The sequence below is a fragment of the Pseudorasbora parva genome, chromosome 17 (genome assembly GCF_024679245.1).
Source record: "Pseudorasbora parva isolate DD20220531a chromosome 17, ASM2467924v1, whole genome shotgun sequence".
Classification (NCBI taxonomy): Eukaryota; Metazoa; Chordata; class Actinopteri; order Cypriniformes; family Gobionidae; genus Pseudorasbora; species Pseudorasbora parva.
In genome coordinates, this window is record NC_090188.1 from 4,308,127 (window position 1) to 4,320,626 (window position 12,500).

The 12,500-nt window shown below is 38.3% G+C and overlaps 1 protein-coding gene across 5 annotated transcripts in view; it reads right to left on the minus strand.

Moving 5' to 3' along the window:
• LOC137044573 (signal induced proliferation associated 1 like 2) overlaps nucleotides 1–12,500 on the minus strand; it is a 175,711-nt gene that overhangs the window by 54,592 nt on the left and 108,619 nt on the right. For all 5 annotated transcript variants that reach the window (XM_067420635.1, XM_067420633.1, XM_067420636.1 and 2 more), the window contains exons 8-9: nucleotides 11,177–11,753; nucleotides 513–787 (exon numbers count right to left, since the gene is read on the minus strand). In XM_067420635.1, the coding sequence (XP_067276736.1) occupies nucleotides 513–787; nucleotides 11,177–11,753 (852 nt within the window). The remainder of the gene's footprint in view (nucleotides 1–512; nucleotides 788–11,176; nucleotides 11,754–12,500) is intronic.

Consider the following 12,500-nt stretch of genomic DNA (forward strand, 5'->3'; position numbering starts at 1 on the left):
TGTGGTTTAAACAACCATATGCAGTCACACTTGTCCAGTTTCGCCTGAAATGCGTCCCATACCACCTTCTGAATTGATCTGTTTGAGTGATCGGATTTAAATCCGCCTCAAAAGAATTTCTGAAGACATTTACTCCTGATCTTTTCACATGATAGATATCTGATTAGCTGCTGGCGGGGACTCTAAACACTTGACGGTTGCGGTATCATGGTCCTGTGTCGTTTCCACCAGATTACTGATGTCACATTCGGACTACTTTGATGATGTTTTTATTCCCTTTCTGGACATGGAAAGTATATAGTGTGCATAGACTCATGAAGGAACAGAAAAGCTCGGTTTTAAATATAAATAAAATATCTTAAGCTGTGTCTGAAGATGAACGGAGGTTTTACGGGTGTGGAACGACATTAGGGTGAGTCATTAATGACATCAATTTCATTTTTGGGCGAACTAACCCTTTAATAGCAGACATGGCCTTTGATAGGAGGATGGACAGAACGGATCACTGATACCTTCTGGGAGCTCCATCCTCATACGGCTGGATAATGACGACCTTGACCGAGATGGAGGTCCGCAGCAGGTCGATCATCTGTTCGTGGGTCAGTGTCGCCACCGCCACCTTGCAGATCTCCACCAGCCGGCTGCCCTGACGCAATCCGGCCTTCCACGCGTATCCGAACGGCTCCACGTCAGCCACGATGCCCTCGAAGTTGACATGGAAGCCGAGCTGGCCGAGAGCGTTCCTGCGTAAGGTCATTTCTGTGGTCTCGCAGCCACGGGTGACAATCTGGATCAAGAGAGAGAAATCAGTCTTTCAAATCAATGGCCCATTACTGTTCCTGTGGGAGAGGTCACAAAAGTATAATATGACTTCATAAAAGATCTGGTTTTGTTTTTGAAGCTTGACACATCTAGGAAAAAAGCAGCATTTACACTCTTCAAAATTCTCCAACTTGTGCTCCACTGAGAAAAGAAAAATCATGGGTTTGAAACAACATGACGGTAGGTAAATAATGAGAGAATTATTTCAGGGTGCACTATTCCTTTAAGTAGCTCAGACGTGAAGGACAGATGGCAACAGGGAAAAATGCCAAAAAGAGAGATAAAACCAACATCCCGCGGCAACATTTAAATCCGCCCGGTAAGGATGCGTGCGTGAGTGTATGTTCTCTCAATCTAAAGAGCCTTTCATATGGAAATAAAGACAAGGGCACTCGAGGGAAAAAGATTTTTTAAAAGTAAAAAGCTGATCTGGAAGATGCAGTAAGAGTCAGTAGAGAGAAATAAACTTCTGTCCTGTGGTAAAAGCAGGAAATATTTACAAATGAACAAAATGAAGATTAGAATCGCAAAGTTTAATACTTGTGTCAGATCAAATTGAAGCTGTTGAAAAAAATGGTGGTTATGGTGTGGGCTTGTTTTTCAGGGGTTGGGCTTGGCCCCTTAGTTCCAGTGAAAGGAACTCTTAATGCTTCAGCATACCAAGACATTTTGGACAATTTCATGCTCACAATTTTGTTGGAACAGTTTGTGGACGGCCCCTTTCTTTCCTAACATGACTGCACACAAGTGCACAAAGTATTAAGGAGTGGTGTGCGTTTCAATGTGGTGCTGCTAGTGGGGCAGAAGTGACCTGCCCATTTTAAACTGGTTTGACTGTGTTTCTTTAGATTGTTAATGGCTGTAGTAATTAACATTATTCCAGAATAAACATGCCATTCTGATATTGTGACTTTGCTGCTCATGTTTAGCTGCAGTGAAGCACACTTGCATGATCACATGAAACTACGCCGTCACACAATCTCATTCAATCATTAGACAGCATTAATGAGAGCTGACCTCACAGGCAACATCCAAATCAGCAGCCCATCACTGCTCTTATCACAGGGAACTACAGTCTAAAACTACAGTGGATGGGCAGGTCAAGGGTTAAGAGGATGTATAAGAAAGTTTACTGACAAGTGAATGTGCATTTCATTACTCAGCAGAGTCAGAAGACAGAGAGAAAGGTCACAGGAGTGTGAGGTCTGGTCATGAGTGAGTCAGTAAATAACTCTGAGGAGAGGCTGATCCGTCTTAAAAGCTTTACTGTAATAAGCCGAGCTAGTGAGAGCGAGTCGCCGTAAACTTCATTTGCACTTGTTAGCAATTTTAAAGCCCCTGAATCAATGACCGAGGCCTGACTTCTGACTTTACCTGAAATCTGACTTAATTTTCAACTGATATCCATTCATATAAAAATGACTTTGCATTGGTTATTTTAGAATAGCAAAATAATGTACACAAAATTACTATTGCTTCATCTTCATTTATATATAGTTACAAACAAAAGATTATTCAATTTAGAAGAACAGAAAAGATATCATAAATGTACGATTAGGTTAAAAATGAAATGTTATGTAATTATAGAATGAATAAAATACATAGCATAAATAAATAAATAAATACATTTTAGAAAACAATTTGAAGGCCAGAAAATATATATTTCCCTGTAGGGTCAAATGTTATGTAAATATATAATGAAGTAAATTGATAGTAAAAATAAATAAAACATTTGAAAGCCAGAAAGTACATAACAATTATTTGATGTAATTACTGGTAATGTAATATAAATATATAATGAATGAAATTGAAAGGATAAATAAATAAATACATAAAAAAATGTTAGAAAACAATTAAGGCGAGAAAATATATATTTCCCTTTACATATTTAATGATAAAATGTTATGTAAATATATGAACTAAATGGATAAATAAATAATAGAAAATAAACGATATATAATAAAAATGTTAAGAGTATATAACATTTTTTAATTAACGGTAAAATATAATGTAAATATATAATGACTGAAACTGATGTATATAATGTATAAATAAATAAATAAATAAATAAAGATATAATATAATTAAAATAATATAATCAAAAAATATAAATAAAAATGAGAATGCATGCACCTTCTTTGATGCAATCATCAAATGTTATGTAAATAAACATAAACAAACAAAAAAGAAATAAATATTAGAAAATATTTGTTTTTTATTCAAATAAAAAAGGACACAAAATATATAATTTACATTGGTGTAATGATCAAATGTAAATATATAAGGAAAAAAAGTGCAACAGACAACAACCCAATACGAGCAGGAATGTGTATCAAACAGGCAAATCTTGGATACATTTGGATTTGAAGCTGGCTGTAAACCAGCCCGACCTCGAGCTTTAGATGGATCAACGAGACGCTGAAGGACCGCAGCTCAATCAGCATCAATCAGAGAAGAACAACAAACTAACCCTCACACAGCAGTTCGAAGCAAAGCAAGCCATGGTGTGAGCTGTGAGGGCTGGAAAAGCCGTGCTGCCGCAATCCTCTGAGGGAGGATGAACTCTCGGCTGCCTTTTCCCGCTCTTCCCACACAGTGTCTGTCTCTGCGTTAAACTCCTTTAAGAGAGCAATCTGTCTGTGCCTGCGCTTCACATTACATCACAGGCTTCAGCAGCTCTTAACTTCACCACAGCGGACGCACATCTGCACGCCGAGCAGGTGTTGAAACACACTCAGTCCGTCCCGTGATCCGCTTCACAGCGCCGAGGAACGTGTGAGAGAAAGAGACGAGCAGACAGAAGTAAAGAGACAAACCCTGCTGCCAGCCAGCCTAGAGGAAGCTGCTGAGAACTGCAGATGTGAGGTCTGACTGCCAGGACTCTGGAGGTGCACCACAGATGGTGAAACGGGACAGGAGAGGCCCAGACCGGTGCCTTATGACAGCTTCTGGGCCGAGAGACGGCCTCTCATCCAGAGCAGACGAGTCAGCACCCGCTGCAGATCACAAACGCTTTTTTACTAGTTCGTTTTACTGATTTTTGGCCATACCCTGAAAAGTCAACGGGTCCGATGTTGTTGGACAGGAATTGTTTTTCAAAATACTTTTTTTGTTCCACTGAAGAAAGTCAAACTAGGATCTATATGTCCATACAGAACCAACCCATGCAATAAATCACGCATGTCAGACTCTTTTCCTATCATCCATCCATCCATCATTCAGTCAGTATATCTATCCATCCATCTCTCTTTCATCTGTCGTTCTGTCTGTCTGTCCGTCCATCCATCCATCTATCCATCTCTCTTTCATCTGTCGTTCCATCCATCCATCCATCCATCCATCCATCCATCCATCCATCCATCCATCCATCCATCATCTATCTATCCATCTCTCTTTCATCTGTCATTCTGTCTGTCCAGCCATCCATCCATCCATCCATCATCTGTTATTCTGTCTATCATCACTCCATCTAACATTTTATGTATCGTTCCGTCTTTCTGTCCATCCATCCATCCATCCATCCATCCATCCATCCATCCATCCATCCATCCATCCATCCATCCATCCATCCATCCATCCATCCATCCATCCAAAAGTCTTTCATCTGTCATTCTGTCTGTCTTTCCATCCATCATCTGTCATTCTGTCCATCCATCCATCCATCATCTGTCATTCTGTCCATCCATCCATCCATCATCTGTCATTCTGTCTATCCATCCATCCATCTATCCATCCAACATTTTATGTATCACTCTGTCCATCCATCCATCCATCCATCCATCCATCCATCCATCCATCCATCCATCCATCCATCCATAATTTTATGCATTGTTCTGTCTGTCCGTCCGTCCATCTATCCATCTATCTACCTATCATTCTATGTATCATTCTGCCAGTCCATCAATCACCCATCTCTTTTCTCATCATCCATCTCTTTTCTCATCATCCATCTCTTTCATCTGTCGTTCTGTCTGTCTGTCTATCTAGCCATCCATCGTTGTATGTTTTGTTCTGTCCATCTGTCTGTCTACTTACTGTTCTATTCATTGTTTCGTCCATCCATCCATCCATCCGTCCATCGATCCATCCATCCATCAATCCATCCATTCAAAAGTCTTTCATCTGTCATTCTGTCTGTCTGTCCATCCATCATCTGTCATTCTGTCCATCCATCCATCCATCATCTGTCATTCTGTCTATCCATCCATCCATCTATCCATCCAACATTTTATGTATCACTCTGTCCATCCATCCATAATTTTATGCATTGTTCTGTCTGTCCGTCCATCCATCTATCTGTCTGTCTATCTACCTATCATTCTATGTATCATTCTGCCAGTCCATCCATCATCCATCTCTTTCATCTGTCGTTCTGTCTGTCTGTATATTTAGCCATCCATCGTTGTATGTATCGTTCTGTCCATCTGTCTGTCTACTTACTGTTCTATTCATTGTTTCCTCCATCCATCCATCCATCCATCCATCCATCCATCCATCCATCCATCCATCCATCCATCCATCCATCCATCCATCCTACTGTCTTTCATCTGTCATTCTGTCTGTCTATCCGTCTATCCATCTGTATGTCTATCTATCTAGAAAAGTAAGCAAAGTTTTTAAACTGCTTACAGCACATTGAACTGCTAACTGGCACAGTTTTTCATCATCCATCTTTTTCATCTGTCGTTCTGTCTGTCTGTATATCTAGCCATCCATCGTTGTATGTATCGTTCTGTCCATCTGTCTGTCTACTTACTGTTCTATTGTTTCGTCCATCCATCCATCCATCCATCCATCCATCCATCCATCCATCCATCCATCCATCCATCCATCCATCCATCCATCCGTCTTTCATCTGTCATTCTGTCTGTCTATCCGTCTATCCATCCGTATGTCTATCTATCTAGAAAAGTAAGCAAAGTGTTCAAACTGCTTACAGCACATTGAACTGCTAACTGGCACAGTTTTTGTTGTAGTAAAGCAGACACAGGAAGTCAAATAAGGGCATAATTAGCATAAGTAGTGAGCGGTCTTATCCCGTCCTTGATATTCATTGGCTCGTTCCGTATGCAAATGTATCCCATCCTCCAGGAGCAGTGCTGGATGCTCTACAGGTACAGGATGTCATTTTCCTCCTTACGCACAGACCTCACACACACACACACACACACACGCCCCTGAGGCTCGTCTGTCGCAGTGTGTGATGCATGTGAAGGAGGGGGGGCTGCTCTAAGAAACAAGGACACCCTCAGCTTGCTTGCCGACCTGCGGCGCGTTGACTTTGAAGGCGGAGGGTTACGCTCTAAAGTCACACAGATGGAGGGAAGTGAGAGAGATACTTCATTTAATGAGGCTGGCCATGATGTTTACAAAGCAGCACAACCTCTATTTTAACACCTACCAAATCCACACCGTTTAGCTCTGAGGATGTAAATGGGAAATGAACATGCTTTCATTATTTTTGTTTTAAATAATTTAAGCTCATCAATCAAGGTTAGGAATAATTATGAATTTATAAACCTTTGAATTCAAGAATATTAATTAAACCAGCCACACCCACGGAGGCTGAATTAAATTTGAATTATTTTGTCATTGTAGTTCAAAGAGATTCTCACAACAGAGGAATTTAATTAGCACAATTTCTGTAGCACTACATAAATAATTACATCATTAATTTTGACTAATTATGTCTGTTTATATCCTGACGTGATAACTGATTAAACATTCCTTTCTAATTATTTCTATTATTTATAATTTATTTGTCTACAATAGACCAAAACTCATTAATGAACAAAAATAATTAAATATATGAAATGCCATGCATAAAATATAATTGGTTACATTTTATCATAAAAAATAAATAAACACTTTAGCTAAATATATTTAAAAATGAACTGTGTAAAATATTCAATACTTTTTTTAACAAAAAATAAGATATTTTAATAATTTAGAGTTTAAAAAACAAAAAATCTATACATGTATAAATTAATATATAAACAATTATAAACATACATTTATATTTGCTAAAAAAAAAAAAACTATGTATGCAATTACTTAAACACACACACACGCACGCACGCACGCACGCACGCACGCACGCACGCACGCACGCACACACACGAACACAATGTATATGTATATACTGTATAGTCCAAAAAAATAATACAAATGTAAATTTTATGTCAATGTCTCCAATACTATTAAATTAATAAATATTATTAATATTCCGTATTCTAGATTCTTGTTTTTGTATTCTTAGAAATTAATGGTACTGAATTTATGATAATTAAAAAATATATATTCATACTAAATATGAAAAATTCATACAATTGACACTCCTACTCTGCTCTGCAAATAAAGATGCTGGTGTCCTAATGTGAACGCAGTCCCATTGTGTCCCTAACCGGGGAACATCAAATCTCCATCAAATCAACTAAGTGCTCCGACAGTTGACACGGGCCTTGTTTCGTAATGACTCCGAGCGGATCCCGGATGAGAAACATCTGTTCTGGGAGCGTCTCGTCTGACGGCAGTCCCAAATACATAAAGTGCCTTAGGAAATGAGGCCAAAAACAGGAGTGACGCCAAAATCCCGCATGCGCTTAATCCCTGGAGATCTCCCTGTCCCCAAACCATCCAGGTAACCCAGCTGAGCTCATCCGTCCCTTCAGCATATTATGGCTTTCTCTGCCTTTATATGTCCTCGCTGACGAAAAACAAGGAAACCTCACAGTAAATCAATAGCTCTGGTCCAAAACACAGTGTGCAGTCTACCTAGACAGCATTTTAAGACATCATAGATGCTCTCCCGGCACAAAAACCGCTTCAAATGGTATGCTGACCCATTAAACTTTCATATATTTCACAGCAATTCATATAAGTGAGATTTTTCTAATTTAGACTAATTAGATTACAGCAATAATAATTGATGTTAAATTTAAATAAACAAATTATTTAAAAAAATACAACATGCAATATGTATGCAATATACAATATATATGTTGTATTTTTTAAAATAATTTATTTATATCTAATTAGTCTAAATTAGAAAAATCCCACATATATGAATTGCTGTGAAATACATAAACAGTTTAATGGGTATTATATATTGTATTATATTTTTGATTTATTAATTTATGATAATATATATTTATAGTTTATTTATATTATTTTATTTACATTTAAACCACACACACACTCACACAAACGTAAACATATGATAATAAATAAATATTAAAATTTGTTTTTTATAAACTATTTTCAAATTACAAGAAAAACGATATAATATTAATATATTTAATATAATATATTAGCTAAACATATAATTTCTAATAATAATTATTATATAAATGTTTCTTTTAATAAATAATACAAATTATTTAGATACTATTAAATGTTTTTAAAATACCTTAAACGTGCTAACCTGACATCTTTTTCCACTGCGCCACGTCTCGCAGCATCTTCCCAGCAGGCTACGCAGCATTATGTCACCAAAATGTGGACTAGAAAAGGACCCCAGGGCCCGAGGGAGCCTTTGAATCAGGTTATTCATGGGAAATGGTATCCAAGAAGCTACTACAACCTAGACAGCATCAGAAAGCCAAATACTGATAGACCCGAGTGAGTTTAACTGGCTTGGGCATTGACAAGAGCCAAGAACACAGATCAGGACCACTGCCAAGAGTGACACCACACACCCGAAACGGTCAAACATTCTGGCCATCGATATTACTCGATCCCTCTGAGGAATCGAGTCAGAGGATTATGATGGCTTCAGAAGGCCAGATTTCATCAGGCCCAGCTCTTCACAGGTAGTGGTGAACATACAAGAAGACGACGAACATGTTTAATTACAGATACTTTCTGATAAAAGACTACGCCTGAAGATCCCCAAAGAATAGTCATTTATGGAATAATTAGACCGTTACCCAAGATAAAACGACCACAACTGGAAGCAGACTTACTTCTCCAGCCAAGAGAGGGAAAGAATCAGCATGTTTTCATTCAACCTGATTAGATTTTGGTAAAAGGGAAAGGACTGAGATAAGATAAAAATCTGAATGAAAGTATCCTGAAGATGCAGCAAAAAGATCACCAGAAATAGGGCATCATGGGAGTTTAGGTTGCTTTAAACTTTTAAATTAAACATTCGCTAGGGTGTAAGATTTTATTTTACATATTACAGTGTTTTTAAGCAGCTTTAGTAAAATGCATGATAATGTTCATAATATCTTAGTGTCTTACTCGCATTTAGCAGATTAGAGCCGGGTGATAGTATAGTTTATATTCCGCAACGATATTAATCACACGGCTGAGATTTGAAGTATTTAACTTGCCAAATTTCAAATCTCCACCCACAAAGAGGACACTGCTGAACCAAAAGGCTGCAATTTATGGAGCCGGATCCGCCTCAAAAATAATACATTTACAAAAAAAAAATCATAAATGCACAGCACAATTCACATTTACAAAATCCGATTCGCAAATTAAAAACACAATTCATAAATGCACAAGTAAAAGCATAAATATTTCCCCAAATGCTCACACAAATGCATCTTACCTAAATAAATGTAACATCTTTACACAAATATGTATATATCCATTGTATATACATGTATTTATGGATCATTGAATCTGCATTTGCAAATCGTCACACGTGTGTGGACCGCTTTGCATTTGTGTGTGTTATTTTTAACCACTTCAGGTTAAAGGTGCACTATGTAGTATTTTTGCAGTAAAATATCCAAAAACCACTAGGCCTGTGTTATATATTTTGCTTAGTTGAGTACTTACAATATCCCAAATGTTTCCAACTATTTGTAAATTGTAAGAAAACTGCTATTTTAACTAAGGACCGGGACGTGTCAGCATAGCGTCTGAGTCGCCTGTCATTGGCGTCATATCTGCGTTACCCTCGGTTTTATTCTGCAGAAGCGCTTTTCTCTTAGCAGTGTGAACATGTCACAGCAGCGCCGAGCAAACGCACAGAGTAACGTCATAACATCATTTTAAACACACTTCAATGTATCTGATATGATAAACAGAGCTGCTTTACCTTATAATCATGACCGGAAAAGCGGAAGTGCGCACGCCCGGCGACTGTGTCTCGTCCCGTCCCGTCATAATAAAAGTCCCGGTACTCGCAAGGCGTGTGTTTGTGTAACAATCGCTCCAGCGGTTGTGCTCAGCTCCTCAACACTCGGTCCTGCTCTGCTTCACACTACAGTAACGTTAATAACCGCATCCATCAACATGATTTCTGCCCGAGTCCTATTTTCCACCGGCTGTGAGGTGAAGACCACATGTCCCAAGACACTGCGCTCAAACTTGGCGTCATCAAACTACACCTTTGTTTAGAACAGGCGCCCTTTAGCAGACGGAAAGTTGCATAGTGCACCTTTAAGATTCATAAATATCTTTTTTTGGAGGATGTTCTGTTTAGCCAATCGTGGTGAGCTTTTAATCCACCAGTCAAAACGCTCCTTTCTGAACAGACTCAAGAAGCTCAACGCTGCACTTGTGCTGTGCATGGTTCCATGATTGAGTCCTTTATGGAAAGGCGTTTTAATAGGTCCTCTTTTTCTGGCACCTGATTACAATTTTTACAAAATCACATTAGGATTTATATTGTTTGCACAGCTACCCGCTGTCTAACACACCAAAGTTGCACATGCCCTGTTTATTCAGATCAATCTGTAATGTTATTAAATAAGAGTTCAGATATTTAATTTATTAACAACAATTATGTAATGTGTGTAGAGTTTTTTTACACACTGCATGACAGCTAATATCTAACAAAATGTTCAATAAGGGCACTTTAATCTGGCAATTGTTAAAGGGTTACTTCAGTGATTTAGCATTTAGCTTTTTATTTAAACTGGGTCGTTTAATTTAGTAGAAATGTGAAGTTATGAGTTTTTGTCTCATGGGGATGAAAGACAACAACTCCCAGAATGCACTTGCTTCAGCATCGCTACTGAATCACTGGATCCTTTGCACGGCACGTTGATTTTCATAAAATCAGTTCAGATAGAGAACAGACACTACAATTAAATGAATGCCTGCAGCTGCCCGAGCCGAGCGCTGTGAGTGCGATCCCACCCCCCATGGACGAGTTGAAAATATGCGGAAATAGCTCCCTCTGCTGGCTGTAGTCTTTAGCCTCTGGCCAAGAAATCCTCTGATGACGCAAAATTATGATATTTGTGTCATCATAGGAATTTTTCCAGAAATAAAATACATCAATTTCTCAGGGGGAAGCACGATCGGTCAAAAATACTCCCAGGTTTCTACTGATACAAAGCCATATGTTAAATCGCTGAAGTAACCCTTTAAAGAACAAGAATGCTCTTACCTCAAGTCTTTGTACGATCTCCCTAATGTCTTCTCCACAGTTGTCATGCGCGGAAAACATCACACACTCTCCGCGTTCATAGAAGATCTTGATGCTCATGATGCCAGAAGACCAACCAATGACATCCCGACAGGAGCAGTTAAAAATCACATTCTTGGACTCCTCCTCGATCAGCACGATGAACTCGTTGGAAATCCCCAGCAGGCACTCCACGTCCGCCGACTGTCCGAAATCTCGGGCCACCACGCTCCAGGTGATGGCGCCCACGCTGTGGAGATGGGCGTCCTTCCGCGGCTTCACACGCTCCTTTTTCTTGGCTCCCAGCGTGATGAAGCTGAATTTAACCGCAGAGTCCACCGTCGTCGTGCTCACGAAGTTCTCCGCGAGGTCCTTGAGGTACTCCTGCCGCGTGCGGGTCGCCATGGCACGAAACTTTTCGGATTTGTGCGCCGCGTTTTCCCCATTGATCACCTTTGCCAACAGGAAGTCCCTGAAGACAGCTGACTTGGGAAAGGTCACGCCTTTAGGAATGGGAGGGCCGAACGGAGGCACGTCTTTCGATCTGGATACTGCAACGCTGCAAAGAGAGATTGGAGTGTCTGGTGTAGCAAATGCAATCTAACATGACCATATTGCTTGAGATGCACTTCATAGATCCAAAAACATTTCGAAGAAATAGCTAAAATCTGTCATTTTTATCTTCCATTGAACACTAAGGAAATGAACATGGACTGACTCCAAAAATAACAAAACAAGCACCATTGAAGTAGTCCATATGCCATTTTCTGAAGTCATAAAATATATATTGTTATTTATTGATAACACAAGGGCATAGTAAAAAAAAATACTTTTATGCTACAAGCTCATATATATATATATATATATATATATATATATATATATATATATATATATATATATATATATATATATATATATATATTCAAAATACATATATATAGTAACTAAGTATTTTGAAATGTTTCATCTAATATTTATATGAAAGCTTTATTTCAGCTTTAGTAATTTTGTTGTGCTTTAGTCATTCTTTTCGTTTTATATTACTAATCACTTTAATTAAGGGTTTTGACCCAAAATATGACATCAGTCCAGCTCATTTCAGCTAATACTAAAAGAAACTGAAATAAAAAATAGCACAAATTATATATTGAATGCTTTTGCCAAGTGCCAAATAAGAGTAAAATAAATAAATAAATACATATTTATACATAATAATACATTTCATGTTGCTAACAAAACTGCAAAATACATGTTCACAGCCTGTAAAAAATATTTATTAACCTTTTATTTTCATCCAACATTA